This window comes from Mercenaria mercenaria, chromosome 12 (genome assembly GCF_021730395.1).
Source record: "Mercenaria mercenaria strain notata chromosome 12, MADL_Memer_1, whole genome shotgun sequence".
In the NCBI taxonomy this organism is placed as follows: domain Eukaryota; kingdom Metazoa; phylum Mollusca; class Bivalvia; order Venerida; family Veneridae; genus Mercenaria; species Mercenaria mercenaria.
Genome location: NC_069372.1, coordinates 1,905,228 through 1,927,678, shown reverse-complemented (window position 1 = coordinate 1,927,678; position 22,451 = coordinate 1,905,228). Strand labels below are relative to the sequence as shown.

Below are 22,451 nucleotides of genomic sequence, written 5' to 3'. Positions count from 1 at the left end.
TTATTCTAACAGACATTATGTTGACAGAACCAATATTATTCTAACAGACATTATGTTGACAGAACCAATATTATTCTAACAGACATTATGTTGACAGAACCAATATTATTCTAACAAACATTATGTTGACAGAACCAATATTATTCTACCAAACATTATGTTGACAGAACCAATATTATTCTACCAAACATTATGTTGACAGAACCAATACTATTCTACCAAACATTATGTTGACTGAACCAATATTATTATGTTGACAGAACCAATATTATTCTACCAAACATTATGTTGACAGAACCAATACTATTCTACCAAACATTATGTTGACTGAACCAATATTATTCTAACAAACGTTATGTTGACAGAACCAGTACTATTTTAAAAAACGTTATGTTGACAGAACCAATACTATTTTAAAAAACATTATGTTGACAGAACCAGTATTATTCTCCCTCGCAATGCAGAGACTCCAGCTTTTGACCAAACAATGGCTGGCATTACACACTGTACAATTCGTTTTCATAAACATGATGTTTGTAAACATTAAAGATTGAGTTTTGTAACCTAAACTCAGGGTTCCATATTTTAGTGTGTCTTGTATAAGAAAAATGTTAGCTCAAGCTAAAACAAAACATAATCAAAAAGTAGAAAGGTCATTTTGTAAGTAGAGAAATTTTGGTTTGAAAACCTGTAAACACGTATGACCTAGTAATCGAACTGTAAATAACAATGGTAACAACACGGACGCTGACAAAACCAATATCATTCTGTGTATCTAGCAATGTAGAGATACCAACATTTACCAGACTTTTAACATTTGTTACACACTGTATGTAATTACTGTAACAAAATGGCTGTTCACAGGGTTCAAATTTACACACGCATACTCGCTAAAAGCCAGTGGAAATTTAGAGTAGCTAGTGGCCTGAAAAAGCACTCGCTTATTTTAGCAAGTCTGTCAAATGCCAGGCAAATGTAATATTCCCAAAGAAAAATATGACTGTCCAATAATTAAAGTTCCAAATATAGTTTCATTTGAATCAGATCTGATCACAGTCGTAAAAAAATTTCAAATAGGTGTATGACATAACTGTTTCCAGTGTAAATCATTTCGGAATATGCGGACAGATACGTTGTGTGGTAAATGACGTTTTTTAGGTATCGAGGACTCTGATTGGTTGTTAACATTTAGTAACTATAATTAGCCTGATGTCAAAACAGTAAAAAAAATGGCAGAGAGAAATTAATGTCGACCTTGAAATCAATCAACAGTGACAGTTCATCTGAGGTCTTTTATAGACTCTGTTTACAACTACAGTGAAACACCGCTCGCTCGAGCATCGATGACTCGAGCACCCGGGCTCGCTCGAGCAATTCATGTGGTCCCGGCCGATTTCCTTCTATTTTCTATGTGAAATTACCATGGCTGGGTCGAGCATCGATAACTCGATCGCTCGAGCATGACACCTGGTCACTGTGTATTAATTTACTCTTTGTTGCTTCTGGCTAACTCGAGCAGAGGTGTCAAAATTTTTCGCAGCTTCGGCGATCAGAATGTATCGGTTAATTAAAATTTTCGCACGTCGTGAAAATTGCGTTGTCTATTCAATGACTATCTTAAATGTTTGTTTGTCGGTATATTTGATCTGATAGTGAGATTAATTATTGATAAAAGGTTAAAGAAAAGTTTTATTGATCAAATATTGATCAATTACTGTTTGCTTTAGATTAAAGCAAGTATGTTATTACATATTACATCATAGATACGTTTTTTTTAAATGTCACGGGTTTATTATTATTATGCATCCCCGTTTCCTCTGCAAATGGTACCGATGACAATTGATACAATAAAACTTCTTTTTTTTTCGTATGTTGGTCAATGTTTGGGTCGCTCGAAACCATGGATAACTCGAGCATTTTGCTCATCCCCTTGTGACCTCGAGCGAGCGGTGTTTCACTGTAGTGTATCAAAACATCTAATATTTATTGAACGTCGAAGGATTTGTTTGCATTATGATTTTAAAATAATTTAGTAACCCAAATATATTTCCTAGAAAAGAATATTGAAATGATACGGATGGTCAGCTCGCTAAATTTTGTAACTAAAAATAGATCGCTATTTTGGAATTCCAACTGTAGTATTTAAGAAATACTTTGCATTGTGTCAGCTGCCATTTCTATAAAATACCTGTCTTTAATTTTAGCTAGTATCTTTTTGTTTTTAGCTAGTGAACAAAAAAGCCACTAGCCAATTTTAGCTAGTAGGAAATATTGTTAAATTTGACCCCTGGTTCATAGAAACAGTATCAGTCTATGTAGCAAACAAAAATACAATAACATTAATGTTTGTAAACAATTACATTGCAAATTTCCAGACATTTTCAAATCTATTTCTTCATCATTAATACAATATGTGTGATTCTTGGGTGGTACAATTTAAGAGACATTTCAGTATGTTGTCCTTTAATTTATAGAGGACTTTGTATTGGCCGGCAGTATGTTTTATGAAAAATGTCCTTAGGTGAGGGATGTTGGTAAATGTCCTTAGGTGAGGGATGTTGGTAAATCGGTTACAATGTCTTATTCAAATGGTTCTTGTTGACTCGTTTTCGGGGCTTCCACAGCTAAATTTGGAAGAAACACATCGTTGTATGTCCTGTACTAAAATTCATTCAAACGATTCTGCTTGACCCCCTTTCTGGGACTACCTGAACTAAAAACAGCAAAACCAGAAGCAAAATCAAAAGGTTTTGTTAAGTTTGCTCATCATGGACTTCTTGTTAATTAAGCTTTGCTTGATTTTTTACAAAATGGTTTGATTTACGTTTTCTATTTCAGTGGAAGAAACAGATATCAGTGAGCTTGAAAAGAAATATTGGATACTGAAAGCACAGTCAAAGACAGGAAAATTTGATCAAGAAACCTTTAAATCTTTTGTCTTTCCTACTATACCAGAATCCCTTTGTGAAGGTATGTTACCCTCATTGTTTGCCCTACTATACCAGACTCCCTTTGTGAAGGTATGTTACCCTTATTGTTTGCCCTACTATACCAGAATCCCTTTGTGAAGGTATGTTACCCTTATTAAAATCCCATTGTGAAGGTATGTTATCCTCACATGAAAGTACATTGTCCCCATTGTCAGTCCTGCTGTATCTGAATCCTGTTGTGAAGGCATGTTACCCTTATTGTCTGTCTTACTATATTACCCTCATTGTAAATATATGTTATCATCAGTGAAGGTATGTTACCCTCATTGTCTGTCTTACTATATTACCCTCATTGTAAATATATGTTATCATCAGTGAAGGTATGTTACCCTCATTGTCTGTCTTACTATATTACCTTCATTGTAAATATATGTTATCATCAGTGAAGGTATGTTACCCTCACTGTCTGTCTTACTGTATTACCCTCATTGTAAATATATGTTATCATCAGTGAAGGTATGTTACCCTCATTGTCTGTCTTACTGTATTACCTTCATTGTAAATATATGTTATCATCAGTGAAGGTATGTTACCCTCATTGTCTGTCTTACTGTATTACCTTCATTGTAAATATATGTTATCATCAGTGAAGGTATGTTACCCTCACTGTCTGTCTTACTATATTACCTTCATTGTAAATATATGTTATCATCAGTGAAGGTATGTTACCCTCACTGTCTGTCTTACTCTCATTGTAAATATATGTTATCATCAGTGAAGGTATGTTACCCTCACTGTCTGTCTTACTGTATTACCCTCATTGTAAATATATGTTATCATCAGTGAAGGTATGTTACCCTCACTGTCTGTCTTACTGTATTACCCTCATTGTAAATATATGTTATCATCAGTGAAGGTATGTTACCCTCATTGTCTGTCTTACTATATTCCCCTCATTGTAGATATATGTTATCATCAGTGAAGATATGTTACCCTCATTGTCTGTCTTACTATATTACCCTCATTATGAATATATGTTATCATCAGTGAAGGTATGTTACCCTGGTTGTCTGTCTTACTATATTACCCTCATTATGAATATGTGTTATCATCAGCGAAGGTTTGTTACTCTCTTTGTGAAGGTACTCCAAAGACTAAGTTACAATATTATCATTCATAGTAAATTTTACCATGTGCTGTCTTTATGCACAAGATTAGAATATTGCTGAAATTCATCATCTGATGTACTAAAGCTTGGTGCATTAATAAGGACAGATTCTGTATGTATTGATAGTGTGACTTGAGTGTTTAACAGTAGTAGACAAGTTACCAATTTCATTTACATATCGGGGGCAAAAGCAGAATTTTGTCCAAGATTTAGCTACAGACTGTCAATTTGTATAGAAATTTTAGAAATCTTCCAAGTGCATGTTTTGCAGTTTTAGTGTGTAGACAGAATGATAAGTTACTTTTGTCTTTCATGTTAGATGCCCATACATTATTTTTTTGTTGTGACAGTTTACAGTCATGCCCAATAGCAGTTTTATATATTTCAACAATTAAGCAGGTTTTCAAGAGCATTTTAGCTCAACATATTCCCAAATGACCCCCAAAATAATTCTGAATGTGTCATTGATAATGCAAATGAACTAGAGACCAAATTTTCAGTGACGTTAATGTAACCAATCTTGAAATGTATCAGTACGACTTAGTATTGTTGACTGCGACCAAAGTTTATCAGGTACACTTCAGGGTCTGCATACACTGTTAACTGGTCTATACTACGTAATAAAGTAATCGGATACACCTCAATATGACTTGATAAAGTAAACCGTTCAACAAAATGTTTGTCATGACCGATAGATAATATGAGCCCTATTGATTTTGAGGTCAGTAGGTCAAAGGTCAAGGTCACTTTAACCCAGAACAGTAGACCATTTTTTGCCAAATAACTAGAGAATGCTTTGGTTTAAGATCACATTTGATGCGGAGGTCACTTATGACTGGTAAATGACCCATAATCATGTCTCCCACCACACAGTGGTGTGGGAGACATATTGATTTACTCCAGTCTGTGTGTCTGTCTGTCACAAAGCTTGTCCGCACTCTAAGTCGAACATTTCTTATCCGATCTTCACCAATCTTCAACAAAATGTGTCTGCCAATAAGTGCTCTGCCAAGTTCGATAACTAGCTAAATCCCTCTAGGCACTTTGGAATTATGGCCCTTGAATTATCAAAACCACTCAGATTTCTTGCATAGTTTTACCTCCAAACCGACCCCTATACTACTAGTAGTATAGGGGTCCTTTTGGTGTCAAGAAAGCGCATGCACATGTGGATTCAGTAAACAGTATATAAAGACTGACTTATTATTTAGATGATAAGGCAGTTGTGGGAGACATGCGCTTTTCTCAAAAGCATCTCTAGTTATTGATTTGAGGTCAGTACGTCAAACATCCAGTGCACAGTGACCAAAAAATTTCTGTTCCTTGTGCAGTTACTGAATGCATCAAGGGGAGCATTTCATGTTCTACGATGTCTTGTTTACATTAATGTCTCTTTCATCATTTCTAATCAGCTAATTATAATAATTAAAAACAAATGACTAGAATTGAAAATGACACCTAAAGCCAAACATGAAGGGGTCATGATGACCCTCTGTCAAATTTTCCGGGAGGAAACCCTGATTAAAGGTAGAGCAGTAGCAAATGTTTAAGTTTTTAGCTCACCTGTCACAAAGTGACAAGGTGAGCTTTTGTGATCGCGCGGCGTCCGTCGTCCATCGTCCGTGCGTCCGTGCGTAAACTTTTGCTTGTGACCACTCTAGAGGTCGCAGTTTTCATGGGATCTTTATGAAAGTTGGTCAGAATGTTCACCTTGATGATATCTAGGTCAAGTTCGAAACTGGGTCACGTGCCTTCAAAAACTAGGTCAGTAGGTCTAAAAATAGAAAAACCTTGTGACCTCTCTATAGGCCATATATTTCACAAGATCTTCATGAAACTTGGTCAGAATGTTCACCTTGATGATATCTAGGTCAAGTTCGAAACTGGGTCACGTGCCATCAAAAACTAGGTCAGTAGGTCTAAAAATAGAAAAACTTTGTGACCTCTCTAGAGGCCATATATTACACAAGATCTTCATGAAAATTGGTCTGAACGTTCAACTTGATGATATCTAGGTCAAGTTCGAAAGTGGGTCACGTGCCATCAAAACCTAGGTCAGTAGGTCTAAAAATAGAAAAACCTTGTGACCTCTCTAGAGGCCGTACTTTTCAATGGATCTTCATAAAAATTGGTCTGAATGTTCACCTTGATGATATCTAGGTCAATTCTGATACTGGGTCATGTGCCTTCAAAAACTAGGTCAGTAGGTCAAATAATAGAAAAACCTTGTGACCTCTCTAGAGGCCATATTTTTCATGGGATCTGTATGAAAGTTGGTCTGAATGTTCATCTTGATGATATCTAGGTCAAGTTCGAAACTGGGTCAACTGCGGTCAAAAACTAGGTCAGTAGGTCTAAAAATAGAAAAACCTTGTGACCTCTCTAGGCGCCGTACTTTTCAATGGATCTTCATGAAAATTGATCAGAATGTTCAGCTTGATGATATCTAGGTCAGGTTCGAAACTGGGTCACATGCTTTAAAAACTAGGTCAGTAGATCAAATAATAGAAAAACCGTGTGACCTCTCTAGAAGCCATATTTTTGATGGGATCTGTATGAAAGTTGGTCTGAATGTTCATCTTGATGATATCTAGGTCAAGTTCGAAACTGGGTCAACTGCAGTCAAAAACTAGGTCAGTAGGTCTAAAAATAGAAAAACCTTGTGACCTCTCTAGAGGCCATATTTTTCAATGAATCTTCATGAAAATTGGTCAGAATGTTCATCTTGATGATATCTAGGTCAAGTTCGAAACTGGGTCACGTGTAGTCATAAACTAGGTCAGTAGGTCAAATAATAGAAAAACCTTTTGACCTCTCTAGAGACCATATTTCTCTTGGGATCTGTATGAAAGTTGGTCTTAGTATTTATCTTGATGATATCTAGGTCAAGTTCGAAACTGGGTCAACTGCGGTCCAAAAATAGGTCAGTAGGTCTAAAAATAGAAAAACCTTTTGACCACTTTAGAGGCCATATTTTTCAATGGATCTTCATGAAAATTTGTCTGAATGTTCACCTTGATGATATCTACATAAAATTTGAAACTGGGTCACGTGTGGTCAAAACTAGGTCAGTAGGTATAAAAATAGAGAAACCTTGTGACCTCTCTAGAGGCCATACTCTTCATGAGATCTTCATGAAAATTGGTGAGAATGTTCACCTTGATAATATCTATGTCAAGTTCAAAATTGGGTCATGTGCCTTCAAAAACTAGGTCATTAGGTCAAATAAAAGAAAAACCTTGTGACCTCTCTAGAAGCCATATTTTTCAATGGATCTTCATGAAAATTGGGTCATGTGGAGAAGGTGAGCGATTCAGGACCATCATGGTCCTCTTCTTTTATTAGTTCACCTGTCACAAAGTGACAAGGTGAGCTTTTGTGATCGCGCAGCGTCCGTCGTCCGTGCAACAGTGCGTGCGTGCGTGCGTAAACTATTGCTTGTGACCACTCTAGAGGTCACATTTTTCATGGGATCTTTATTGAAGTTGGTCAGAATGTTTATCTTGATGATATCTAGGTCAAGTTCGAAACTGGGTCATGTGCGGTCCAAAACTAGGTCAGTAGGTCTAAAAATAGAAAGACCTTGTGACCTCTCTAGAGGCCATACTTTTCAATGGATCTTCATGAAAGTTAGTCAGAATGTTCATCTTGATGATATCTAGGTAAAGTTTGAAACTGGGTCACATGCGGTCAAAAACTAGGTCAGTAGATCAAATAATAAAAAAACCTTGTGACCTCTCTAGAGGCCATATTTCTAAATGCTTCTTCATGAAAATTGGTCAGAATGTTCATCTTGACGACATCTAGGTCAAGTTCGAAACTGGGTCAACTGCGATGAAAAAACTAGGTCAGCAAGTCTAAAAATAGAAAAACCTTGTGACCTCTCTAGAGGCCATATTTTAAAATGGATCTTCATGAAAATTGGTCAGAATGTTCACCTTGATGATATCTAGGTCAAGTTTGAAACTAGGTCACGTGCGGTCAATAACTAGGTCAGTAGGTCTAAAAATAGAAAAACCTTGTGACCTCTCTAGAGGCCATATTTTTCATGAGATCTTCATGAAAATTGATCAGAATGTTCACCTTGATGATATCTAGGTCAAGTTCGAAACTGGGTCATGTGCGGTCAAAAACTAGGTCAGTAGGTCTAAAAATAGAAAAACCTTGTGACCTCTCTAGAGGCCATATTTCTCAATGGATCTTCATGAAATTGGTGAGAGTGTTCACCTTGATGATATCTAGGTCAGATTCGAAACTTGGTTACGTGCGGTCAAAAACTAGGTCTGTAGGTCTAAAAATAGAAAAACCTTGTGACCTGAGAGGCCATATTTTTCATGAGATCTTCATGAAAATTGGTGAGAATGTTCACCTTGATGATATCTAGGTCAAGATCAAAAGTGTGTCACGTGCCTTTAAAAACTAGGTCATTAGGTCAAATAATAGAAAAACCTTGTGACCTCTCTAGAAGTCATATTTTTCAATGGATCTTCATGAAAATTGGTCAGAATTTTTATCTTGATGATATCAAGGTCAAGTTCAAAACTAGGTCATATGTGCTCCAAAACTAGGTCACTATGTCAAATAATAGAAAAAACAACATCATACTCAGTTCAAAACTGGGTCATGTGAGGACAGGTGAGCGATTCAGGACCATCATGGTTCTCTTGTTTCTTTCATTTTTAGTCTGTACTACTGGTATAGTTATATCTCTGCTTACAACACATCTAATGGGATAAGACAGTTGTTTTCTTTCAAGTTAGTTCACCTGCTCAGCTCAATAGGTAGAGTGCAGATCTGCAGATTGTGGGGTAGTGAGTTTGATCCCTCAGCGAGGCATAATTGTATTCTTAGTGACAATTGATAAAAGACATTGTGTCTGAAATAAGTCACCTTCCACCTCTGGACACGGTAGGGAAGTTGGCAATTTACTGGTTCAGATTAGGTTATCTACACACCATTCCAGGAATTCTGGTTAGGTTAACTGCCTTTATTGCATTGAAAGTCAAGAAAATGGAAAATTTAAGAATAGTTTTCGACCAAAGGGTGTAATCTGAGTTTGAACACCAGTCTCAAAATGCAGCCGTGCCATTGGTCAATTTCAGATTTAAAATCAACCAATCAGAGACTGTATTTTTTTTTGTAACTGAATTTTATAACTGAATCTTGGAACCACTTTTCTTTAATCATTATTTTTGACTTTTTATATTTTTTTTTCAGCATTGTTTATGTCATTTGATGAGAATCGGGATAATCATATAGACTTTAAGGAGATAGCGTGTGGGGTATCAGCGTGTTGCCGTGGACCCACCATGGAAAGACAAAAGTGTAAGCCCTCTACATATATATTCTGTAACTCTCTGCATTGTTGTTGTTTTATGTCACCTTTTTAATCCACTGGGAGAATTAAATTTATATAAGTTTGAGTTATATTTCATATTTTTCAGTGGCTTATTGAAGTGTAATGATGGATTATATTGCAAAAAATTCACTGAATATAATTATATAATTTTATTGTTATGGAACTAATTTTGAATGGGAAAGAACATTAGTAATTTTGTAGAATTATTGATATTTGTGTGTGAGGGTGCTCAGATTTCATGGATTTCATGGTTACTTTAATCCACAAAACTCCTAACACCATTGATTTTTAGCACAGCTTTTTGAACTTTTTCAAGTAGTACAGCTTTTGTAACCACTCTTTCGTCAAGTTCTGCATCGTAAAAGTTCAGGTTGAAGTTTTGCATTTAAGCAGGTTTCTCAGAAACTACTCGACTGATTGCTTTCAGACTTCACACAATGTCATGTCTTTTATTTTGTCAAAGTTATGCCCCTTTTCAACTTAGAATTTCAAGTTAAAGTTTTGCATCAATTTTCTCAAAGACTATAATGGTCAAATGCTTCCAAAATTCCGTGAATGGGTTTCAAACAGTCAAGCGCACTGTTAGTAGACAGCTCTTGTTTCTTCAAATATTACAGTCCATGAATTCAAATCTCCAAAATTTGGCAAATACAACTGAAAAAGAAATGACAGATTTTTTTTTTTTCACTCATGAACACTGTATTTTACATTTTCATTTGTGGCTGCTCTACTAGCAAAAAGATTGCCTCTGATATTCAGTTGGTAAGAGATATTTTGATCTAACATTGAAACAACAAATTACCATCTATTTTCTTAGCTGACTTCAAATCACTTGCCCCTCATTGATGTGGGTTCGAGCCTCACTCGGGGCGTTGAATTCTGCATGTGAGGAAGCCATCCAGCTGGCTTACGGAAGGTCGGTGGTTCTACCCGGGTGCCCGCTCGTGATGAAATAATGCACGGAGGGGCACCTGGGGTCTTCCTCCACCATTTAAAGCTGGAAAGTCGCCATATGACCTATCATGTGTCTGTGCGACGTTAAATCCAACCAAAAAAAAATAAAAAATTTTTTCTTAGCTGATTTGGCCAAAACCACGAGAGTTTGTGCCTGCAAAATTGAATGATTTTATAATAATTTACACTTTATGCATTACACAGAAAAAAGATAAGGTAGAATTATAATTCCCACATGTGTTGTCTGTGTTTGAATTTATTTGAAATACATTTATTTTATAAAGGCCTTTAGGCAAAACCATTAGATAAAAGATCGAAAAACAGAGAAGAAATATATTTATTAAAAAACATTGGAATATATCAAGGTATACTGCACTTACAATAATACTTTAAGATCAAAATAATAAAAGGTAAGGGTACATTCCCTGAAAGCACAGAGCACCCCAAACACAGCCATAGAGCCATGCAAAGTAGGCCCACAACAAAAGGAAGCTGTAACAAAAAAATATTGTAGACTGGTTGCTTCAAAAATCCATCAACAGGTACATTTTATTTATATGCAAAATCATTGTATTGTTAGGAAACTGGCCTCCGTCAGCGGAATTGTTCATACAACTCACCTTAAATCACTTGTCTTCCATTTTGGGTTAGGGGTATGCCCAACTCAATTTCTTAAAGTGAGGGAGTCATATGCCAATTCATACGTTGGTATGAACTTTCTGTCAATGACAGCCTGACAAAGTGGGCCTTTGTCATAGCCTGACTGTTTGTGTAAACTTTTCTGTCAGTGACTGTCTGACAAATGAGACCTTTGTCATAGCCTGACTGTTGGTGTGAACTTTTCTGTCAGTGACAGTCTGACAAATCAGATCTTTGTCATAGCATTACTGTTGATGTGAACTTTTCTGTCAGTGACAGACTGACAAATCAGACCTTTGTCATAGCATTACTGTTGGTGTGAACATTTCTGTCAGTGACAGTCTGACAAATGAGACCTTTGTCATAGCATTACTGTTGGTGTGAACTTTTCTGTCAGTGACAGTCTGACAAATGAGACCTTTGTCATAGCCTAACTGTTGGTGTAAACTTTTCTTTCAGTGACAGTCTGACAAAACAGACTTTGTCATAGCATTACTGTTGGTGTGAACTTTTCTGTCAGTGACAGTCTGAAAAATGAGACCTTTGTCATAGCCTGACTGTTTGTGTAAACTTTTCTGTCAGTGACAGTCTGACAAATTAGACCTTTGTCATAGCATTACTGTTGGTGTGAACTTTTCTGTCAGTGACAGTCTGACAAATGAGACCTTTATCATAGCATTACTGTTGGTGTGAACTTTTCTGTCAGTGACAGTCTGACAAATGAGACCTTTGTCTTAGCATTACTGTTGGTGTGAACTTTCTGTCAGTGACTGTCTGACAAATGAGACCTTTGTCTTAGCATTACTATTGGTGTGAACTTTTCTGTCAGTGACAGTCTGACAAATGAGACCTTTGTCATAGCATTACTGTTGGTGTGAACTTTTCTGTCAGTGACAGTCTGACAAATGAGACCTTTGTCTTAGCATTACTGTTGGTGTGAACTTTTCTGTCAGTGACAGTCTGACAAATGAGACCTTTGTCATAGCCTGACTGTTGGTGTAAACTTTTCTGTCAGTGACAGTCTGACAAATGGGACCTTTGTTTAAGCAGTTCTGTCAATGACTGTCCAACATAACGCACTACTGTTGATGTTTAACTTTTCTTTTAGAGGCACCTAACACACCAGACCTTTGTCATAGCATTACCATTGGCATAAATTCTTTCCGAGTATTGAAATATTGACCTAAATTCTTAAATGCCAGGGATAAGATAATGTCTGTAAAAGTTTAACTTGAAACTATTCCAAGGGTATTTCCTCATTTGTTGAAATTATAGCAGGTAATTATATAACTGGGGAAATATGATTTCCAGGCTCTAGGCTAAACAATAATTGATTTTAGATAAACAAGCTGTACTTTAGCTGTAATTTAGCACATAAACAGGTGAAATTTAAGCTCTGAAATTGTGTTCAAGAGCTTTTGTTTACATTTAAATAATTCATTTAATTTCTACAAAACAAATTAACTGTTTAGTTAGGCAGGTTTTATGGGTTTAGGAGATGATTTGTGAATTTTCATCATTATAAAGTAATAAAATAGAAGATTTACTTCAGTAATGCTGTGAAATCGTTAATACTTGTGCAGAGATTATTTTCATGGTTTTAATGTTTGTTTTAACTTTTAGCCTGCAGCGGCAAGTGTTTTGCCTTTGCGGCCAGTGCAGATCAAGACCAGCCAGGCTGATCATGGTGTGCACTGTTCGCTTTTCAGTCAGTAAATTTTCACTGAACACACCTTTGAATAATAATCCTTGACATCTTTTCCTCAAAAAAAAGCCGTTTTGTTTGAGACCAAGCAATTGTTTTTGCCAGCAAAATTAAATGATTTAACAATATGCATTGTATGGGGGAATATTAATTTTAACAGTTGCATATGTCGAAGGCTTTTACTGTAGTTCATTCTTATGAAAGCTCATTTTTTATGGAAACAGAAGTTTTATGAAGCCAGTTTTGGATCTGCTTCCATTGCAAAGCTAATACTGATTCCAAGGTTACAAAGATAAGTGCGAAGACCCGTCTATGATTGCAGCCTTGTCATTGGTCAATTTCAAAATGGATTTCAGAAACAACCAGTCAGGTACTAGAGTTTCAAGACTGGTCTCCAGTCTGAGTTTTATTACCTGAGACCCAGATGTTTAATTAGAGGCATATGTCAAGATCCTGGTAAAGCCGAAACCTGCAATTTTTGTGAATTAGCAAACATAACCAGTCCATGACAGATGCAAGTTGAAACATATGGAGTTTTATGTGCTTTACCATATTTCTTGTATTTGACCACAATATTGCTGGGGGTTTCACATTATTCAGATCTTGTGCCTCTTCTCTGTTATATAGAGGACAATGACAGGAACAGCTCACTTAAAGGTCCATTACTAAGGGAAAGTGAGTTGGCAATTTTTTTCATAGGCAGTGCATAGACTTCTGCAAGACACTAAATAATGAAGATTGGCAGGTCAAAATTTACAGAAGGTCTTTGGAACTCAAAGAAATGTATGTGTATTATGTTGAAATTTCAATGAATCGACAGAATGACCCCCCCAGGTCTTTTTAACTTTCTTCATACTTCATAGAAAAATAATTGTACATATACTGCGATTTATTTCGAATTTCCACATACCAGCTTTCATTTTCCAATAAAATGAAATAGTTTCTGTGCTTTTTAAAAGAAATTAAAATGTTCACTTTCCTTAGTATTGGACCTTTAACCCTTAACCTGCTGCAGGCGAATTTAACAGCCTTTGCAAACAGCTTGGAACCAGATCAGACGCCGATTAAATCGGCGTCTGATCAGGTTCCAAGCTGTTTGCTACTCTGACAATATCTCTTCCAATTTTGGAGCAAATTGAATGAACTTTACAATTTTAGCAGACGACATTTCCAGAAGACGGCAATTTTTCTAGCATGCTAAAGGTTAAGAAGTTTTACCCATCTGCTTGCCCTTGCTCCTCAACCACAAAAGCTTGACAGTTGCCCATTCTTTACTTTGTTGGTGTGACATGAAAAGTAACAAGCAAACTCGATTTTTTTTACAGTTTGTTTTAAGATATTTGATACAGATCATGATGGTAAACTTGGGGAGAAAGAGCTGCGTGAGATGATAGATTCTCTTGTTGCAATTCGGATGGAAAATAAGGATCCTGAACAACTGGTAAATAACTTCATTTCTTTACTTCCCTTATACAATTGAGCTTCGTTAACTCGAACTCGAGGGGACCCGCAAAATTTGTTCGAGTGATCGGTTGTTTGAGTTACTGAATAAAATTCATTACACAGGGATTTTTCTGGGACCTGATGACGAATTCGAGAGAAGGGTGGCGTACGAATTATCTGAGTTTGAGTTAACGAAGTTTGATTGTACTCTTAAAGTCTTTTTTATGTGCTCAGTGTAAATTACTTTCAGATTAATTTTATCTGTGGGTAAATAGAAATCTTCGAGGTGAATGATAAAAGTGTTTTGCAAAGGGGACCTCCCTGACCAAGTGGTTTTACTCGTTGAGTGCCTAGAATTCTTAAATGTGAGGAAGCCATGCAACTGATTTAAAGAGGGTTGGTGCCGGCTCATGCCTGATATAATGCTCGAACTGGCACTTGTGGTCTCCCTTTACCATCAAAAACTGAAACAAGTTGCCATTTGACCTATAATTGTGTCTGCCTGCTGTTAAACTAAAAAAAAGCTTTTGCAAAGGTCATTCTACCTAGATATACTTGTTTGAAGTGGTGACACTTAGGTTTATAAGAAATGGGTTTTTAAACCCTTAGCATGCTGGACACGATTTGTTCTGCCTTTGTGACCAGTGTAGATAATGATCATTCTGCACATCTGTGCAGTCTTATCAATTCAGTCAGTATCTTGAGGTAAGCACCCCTTTTAACTGTTAATGGTACTGTTCAAATTCAAAGATTGCCTAGTTCATTATGGAAATTTAGCAGGGTAAGGGTTAAACCAGTCCCAAAATGCAACCTTGCTATTTGTTGTAATTACTGTAAAAAGTTGCAATAAGTGATAAATTTTTCGTTGGTTTTGAATCAGATGTATACATATAATAAGAAGTTGTATGTCCTATTGAATAATTCCATGAAGTCATAACACAAGTGAGTTATTAGGTGTGACATATAACTTATATGGAGTGTTTTAATTTATTAGAACATGTTAAAACATGCATTTACTGCTATATATTATTTAAAAGGCTAACGCTAGAATTCCTGTATATGAGATGGGCGAAATTGTTCCCAAAGATAGAAGTTCTTCAAACTTTAGATATTGAAGGACAATCATCAAAGAAACAAAAATACGCAATAAAAGTCATAGGTCACCGGTATTGAAAAAGAGTTATCTGCCCTTGAAAACAGCTTTTTGGAGAAAGTGCCATTTTCAAGGGCAGATTACTCATTGTAAAATATAAGATCAAGGATATTAGTACTACTTCTTATTCATTATTAGTAGGTTGACATGACGTCACTGTTAACATGTATTATGAAGATTAAACTTGATTCTTAAATTATTCATTAGAATCAACTAATTAATCTATACTTACTACTATAAACAGCTGCACGTGCATTCTAAAAGTGTGTTTAAATTGAATGGTTTACAGGAAAGTGATGCTTTCTTGAAGATGGACCCAGCAATGGTTTCAAAGGAGATTCTGTCATGTCACGATTCCGACAAAGATGGTTTTATCACGATGGAGGAATATTTAGTGTGGACAGTGAATAATGTACTCTGTGATGATTTCCTTGATCTATTAAGTCAGGTATGACTAAGAGAATTTTTCACTGTAAGTATGTGCCAGTGGAAAGATCTGGCTGATTTGTAAATAGTCCCATACGGGTAACGCCGGAGGGGACTATAGGAATGCTCTCCATCCGTCTGTCTGTCCATCTGCAAATCTGTATCCTGCAATTTTATATGCATTGATGAATTATCTTAATGCTACACAGAAATGTTCTCCATAATGAGACAATGTGTCAACACATGACCTATGGTTGTCAGTCAAGGTCACTATTGAAGGTCAAGTAAAAATTCATTCTGCTCCATAACTTTTATATGCATTGATGGATTATCTTAGTGCTGCACGGAAATGTTCCCCATGATGAGACAATATGTCATCACATGACCTATGGTTGTCGGTCAAAGGTCAAGGTCACTATTGAAAGTTTTCCTCCAGTAGAGACTTTTGTATTGCCACTTCAATACTTGGTCACTTGTTTTTTAGGTGGTAACATAGCTCTGATGAGTTTAATTCATATAATTTTTTTAATCAAGAACTTTTGACTGTAAGGAACAAAGTTATATATAAAGGTAAATTTTTTACTTTTATGTAATAAAATAAATACACATCAACTGCTTAAAGGACATGTCATGTCACTTATATGCTGTATGGAGAAAGAAACTTTTCACAAACATTTTAATTTGTTCTCAGATTTGTCATGTGGTGCTTGGTCTTAAACCAGAAAGTCCAGAAGAAGAAGGAAAGATTATATTGTAAGTATACAGTTGTTTTTCCTGTTGTTTTTTTAGTACATTTTTAAGACTCAAAGTATGTGTTTTTGAAAAATAAGTCTGTAACTACATTTATAGAAAATTGCATAATGACAGATTTATATGGCATTTTGCAGACTTTTTTAAAGTTACCATTTGTCGCATTTATTAGAAATTAATGAAGTAAAATCTTTACTACAAACCACAGGTGAAAAGATAGGTACAACCTGATACATAAGACACCTATTTTCATTCTAGATATAAACACATGCAGTGTATTTTAATCTGTGAATACAAACCATATGAACCATATACTGTGAAATCATTAATATTCGTGGGGGACTAATTTTCGTGGATTTCGTGGTTGAGTCAATCCACGAAATTTAATCCCAACGAATACGTAAAATTCCCATTCATTTTATCTTCAAAAGTTGAAATCCACGAATTCATATCCCCACGAAATTGCCGTATTGACCAAAACCACGAAATTTCATGCCCACGAAATTAAATGATTTTACAGTAATGACCACTTTTCTCTTCCAAGTATGGTCTTTATAACGTATAGTTGGATTGTACATTATTGTCATATTAACATGGCACAAAGTAATAATTTTCTGTCATCATAGTCTCTACACTTATCACAGTTACATAGTAAAAAGCAGTCTTAGTACTACAGCAAAACTCTGCTTACATGAGCATCTGTGTTTCAAGCACTTGAATTGGGTCACACATTTCATTTAGGCCCAGGCCATTTTCCTCGTATTTTCTATGTTTGCATTTCTCGACAGTTTCCTCATATTTTCTATGTTTGGATCACTCAAAACCCCGGATAAATTGAGCATTTTCTTCATGTTTTCTGTTTGGATCACACAAAACCCTGGATAAATCAAGCATTTTCTTCATGTTTAAACAGTTTTCTGTTTGGATCACTCATAACCCCGGATAAATTGAGCATTTTCTTCATGTTTTCTGTTTGGATCACTCATAACCCCGGATAAATTGAGCATTTTCTTCAATTTTCTGTTTGCATCACTCAAAACCCCGGATAAATCAAGCATTTTCTTCATGTTTTCTGTTTGGATCACTCAAAACCCCGGATAAATCGAGCATTTTCCTCATCTTGTTATGACCTCAATTGATTATTATTTTACTATAATTTGTATTTTATCACCAGAGACTGGTTAGCAAGGGAAGATAGAAAGAAGAAGAAAGTCGGACAAGTTTGGTATCTTATCTCTATACAGTGGTGGACTGCATGGAAAAATTACGTCACATATAAAGTCATGGAAGAAAACGGTGTTGTTACTGAGTCACCTGGTAGGAGTAATTCGAATGACACTCGTCACAGATTACTCACACAGTGTAAAAACCCCACTGGTTGTCTCCCTTGGGATGACGAAAATGTAATCATGGTGAATGTAAATAAAACAAACTCAGTCTGTGAAACTCCGCTTGTCGGAGATGCCAGAGAACTTTCAAATCAGTTTAATAGTCACACATTTCCGAGGACTTCACATTCGCTAACGAGTACACCGAAAAAGTACAGATTGTCTCCAGAAGTTGAACACAAGACACGAAGCCCAAGCGCATCTCCGAAACTGAAGAAAAGAGTTGTGATTCCACCAAAGCCTAGTCAAATAGACAACAGTTCTCTAGTCATTCCAAATCAGTACAAGGTTTGTGTTGTCCAGATAAAATGTTTTGTATTACGAATCATCTTGATAGTGTTCCAGGATTTATGTTTATAGATTTTGACAGATTTAGATAAACTTTTTTTCTTCGTTGTATACTTAAGGAGGTAGGTTGCCTTGTTACCAGGGTAAAATCAAATTAGTTGAACCGCAGTGATTTTTTGTATTTCGTGTAATTTAATGTTTTAACTGCTACAATCTCAGTTCCGTTTATCTCTGTCCCTTCAAGTACAATTTTTATCCAGGTTTGAAGTACATGACCTTCTTAAGGTATTTTATATAGAAAGAAGAAGGAAAATACGGATATTTAACACTTTTCAGTGTATTTTGGTTTCATTGTTATCCGTAGAAGTCTGCATAATTAATAGTTTTACTAGTTTGCGCATTAGCTTTCTAATAAAAGCTTAAAATGTATATGTCGCGGGGCTCGTGTTTCCACGGTAACGCATTTTCTCTCATTTTTCAACAATTATGTATGAAAACGGGGTTTTCGACGGCTTCAGTGCCATTCTGTTATTGACAAACATGGAATATTTGGGTAATATGATTAGCAAAATACCAAGAACTTTACATGGTACTATGTTTTTCTTAAAGTTTAGAGTAACCATGGCAACAGAGATGTTTAAAATAGCTTATATGTTGCTTTTTATCGTAATTTCTTATAAAAAAATATTATATAAAATTATCTTTCTTGTTAATGTAGCTTTAAAACATCTTATTTCTAACGTTAGTAATATTTTCGTATGAATTGCAGTTAATTTATCAAATTTCACAGCTTAAAATACTTACAGCAGTGCCCGTCGTCTGACATTTTTATTGAAAAATCGTTCTGCATGTTGCTATTATTCTCATGGATATTGTTGAAATGAAAATAAAAAGCCGAAGCTGTGTTCCTTAAATAGACCAGTGTCAACGCTTTTGAATTTTACAATTAGACATATAGGTCACGGGCTTCGTTTCCATGGTAACATCAATTTAATTCAAGACACCACAATTTTATACTGAAATTTGAACAATTTTAGAGCTTAGTTTTAGTATTTAAGTAACAAATTATCAACGGAAACTGGGAAATAAGTATAACAAATCAAACTGCCCAATTTTTATTTGTAAATGACCGTAATAAGTTACCTTTCAGCCAACTATATTCCCAATCACATCAGTTACCATCATCCATTTTCTTACATTCCGCATAACATTTCAATATAATTACATAAAAGAAGCAAAATATTGATCATTTTTCAGAGCAAAAGACTAATAAAAAGTATTTCAGCAAATAATGGCTGTTTAAAAATAGTTCAAATAAAGAAAAAGCACAGAATAACGTACTTTCAAAATAAAAGCTATTAATTTTGCGCGGTAACTGACACGTAACGTCATGACGTCAGTGACGTCATTTTAAGGCAACAATGTTTTGAAGCGTTTCTGCGGCAATGCATTCATTATTTCTGCATTATTAAACCATTAAACATAAGATCGGAGGCAGGTTCAAGATTTATTTCCAAAAGAATGGATATACAAACACATTTAGTTTGTCGTAAACGTCGTCGTAAATCGTCACGTTAGCTCCCGGTTGGACATGCGCACTTACAAATATCAAGGTAACCTACCTCCTTAAGGAAAAGTATAACTATTGTAGGAAAGAACTTTTTTGATGTTATTTACATCAAGTGCAGTGAATTGAATGTTTTTGCAGTATGTGGTAATTTAGGAAAGACAGTGCTTGCCGAATAAAGATGTCAAACTGTTACACATAATTCATGAACAGTATTGTTCCACCAGTAGAGGACTATAGGAATACCTTCTGTCCGTCTGTCAGTTCGCAAATCTGGATCCTGCGATAACTCAAAAAGAACTCTAGCTAGGTTCATAAAACTTGGTATGTTAATAGAGGGCAGTATGTGGATTATGCACATACATGATCTATGCTTGTAGGTCAAAGGTCAAGGTCATTATTGAAGGTCAAGTAAAAATTGTTTCTGCTCCATAACTTTTATATGCATTGGTGGATTATCTTAGTGCTACACACAAATGTTCCCCATGATGAGACAATATGTCTGTGCTTGTCAGTTAAAGGTCATTATCACTGTTCAAGTAAAAATTGTTTCTGCTCCATAACTTTTATATGCATTGGTGGATTATCTTAGTGCTACACACAAATGTTCCCCATGATGAGACAATATGTCTGTGCTTGTCAGTTAAAGGTCATTATCACTGTTCAAGTAAAAATTGTTTCTGCTCCATAACTTTTATATGCATTGGTGGATTATCTTAGTGCTACACACAAATGTTCCCCATGATGAGACAATATGTCTGTGCTTGTCAGTTAAAGGTCATTATCACTGTTCAAATAAAAATTTGTTTCTGCTGCATTACTTTGGCATTGAAGGTTTTTCGTTAATACTACGCAGAAATGTTCCCCATGATTAGACTATGTGTCATGCACATGACCCATGCTTGAAGGTCAAAGTTCAAGGTCACTATTGATGGTGAAGTAACAAATGTTTTTCACCGGTAGAGGACTTCTGTATTGTCACTGCAATACTCGGTCACTTATTTAATCAGTGCTGTAAAATCATTTATTTTCATGACTGCAAAATTTTGCGGTCTTCACCAACTGGCTATTGAAATCTAGGAGAGTAAGTCCCCCGCAAACATCAGAAACAAGTTAAGTAAATTGATGGGTAATTAAAACAAAGAATGGCATTAACACAATTTTTCAGCAAATGAAAATGTAGAAATCAAATTGATATGATATATTTGCAGGTTATGACCCTAACCAATGAAGGTGGCAGATTGAAGAGAGATGTTATGATGGTGGATGGTAAAGATTTTAAGTTGGTACCTGAACCAGTCTGGAAGGCTTTATCTACCTGGTATGGTGGATGTCCAGCATTGCCTAGAACTGTGAGTACAAGTATTTTACTGATATTTGTATACAGTGTATTTACCTCAGACTCTATATCATACCATACATATAAAGCAACTTATGGGCATATTTTCTGGACTCCCATGTGCAATTATTATTTTTTGAGTCATACTGCTTTTTTGGACCCAGTGATATTGTAACAACACCTGTACCTTGTGTTATCAACTGGTATACATGTACATCATTGGCATAAAGCAGACATGCTCATATTTTTGGAACTTTACTGCTTTTTAAGTTTTTTAAGTTATCCCTTTTTTGGACTTAGTTTTATTCTCTCAAGCATTTTCAGGAAGACATATCAGACAATGTTGCCATCTGTCTTGGTTATTTATTTAAGAAATTTAACCCTTATCATGCTGGACACGATTGATTCTGCCTTTGCGACCAGTGTAAATCATGATCAGCCTGCACATCCGTGCAGTCTGATCGTGTTATGCACTGTTGACCATTCAGTCAATATCTTTTACCTAAAATTTTTAGGTAAGCACCCCTTTTAACAGTTAATGGCACTGTCCAAATTGAAAGATGGACAAGTCCATTATAGAAATTTAGCAGGGTCAGGGTTAAGGGCAATTTACAGTTACTGTAGTGTTATCAGTATCAAAAGTTTACAGTGTAGACAGAATATAGATTAATATATAAGAAAGTCAGTCAGAATATACACAGTCAGACCTGTATAAAACAACCAGCAATAGCAAGACATAATTTGACCGCTTAAGGATGGTGGCTGTTTGATCAAGGTCAAAATTAGAACAAAAGAGTCATTTTGAGAAGTCAGCTGACTGGCTGCTTAATACAGGTGGCTGCTTAATACAGGTTGTCTCTAATGCAGGTTAAACTATATCAAACTATCTGAATATCTAATTTTCATTCCAACATGTGACAAACTTTGAATTTAGAAGAAAAAAAATTACATAGTTTTTTAATGAAATTTTGTCTTCATGCTACCTAAGATATCCTGAAATTTTAGAATAGTCCATAGCCCGCCCGCTTAGTTCAGTAGGGAGAGTGCAGATTTACAGATTGCTGGGGCCCTGTGCGAGGTGTATGTTCTCCGTGACGATTTGATAAAAGACATTGTGTGTGAAATCATTCATACTTACCCTCTGATTCATGTGAAGAAGTTGGCAGTTACTTGCGGAGAACAGGTTTGTACTGGTACAGAATCCAGGAACACCGGTTAGGTTAACTGCCCGCCGTTACATAACTGAAATACTGTTGAAAAACGCCGTTAAACACAAAACAATTAACCAACCAACATCAACAGAAGTTAAAATTGAAGTTTTGAAAACATTTTTTATGTCCTA

The 22,451-nt window shown here is 35.7% G+C and overlaps 1 protein-coding gene across 1 annotated transcript in view; it reads left to right on the top strand.

Moving 5' to 3' along the window:
• LOC123535111 (ubiquitin carboxyl-terminal hydrolase 32-like) overlaps window positions 1-22,451 on the top strand; it is a 110,539-nt gene that overhangs the window by 44,791 nt on the left and 43,297 nt on the right. Inside the window, exons 6-12 of the mRNA XM_053518970.1 lie at window positions 2,839-2,970; window positions 9,316-9,423; window positions 14,081-14,196; window positions 15,641-15,799; window positions 16,469-16,530; window positions 17,702-18,203; window positions 20,982-21,122. Coding sequence (XP_053374945.1) covers window positions 2,839-2,970; window positions 9,316-9,423; window positions 14,081-14,196; window positions 15,641-15,799; window positions 16,469-16,530; window positions 17,702-18,203; window positions 20,982-21,122 — 1,220 coding nt within the window. The remainder of the gene's footprint in view (window positions 1-2,838; window positions 2,971-9,315; window positions 9,424-14,080; window positions 14,197-15,640; window positions 15,800-16,468; window positions 16,531-17,701; window positions 18,204-20,981; window positions 21,123-22,451) is intronic.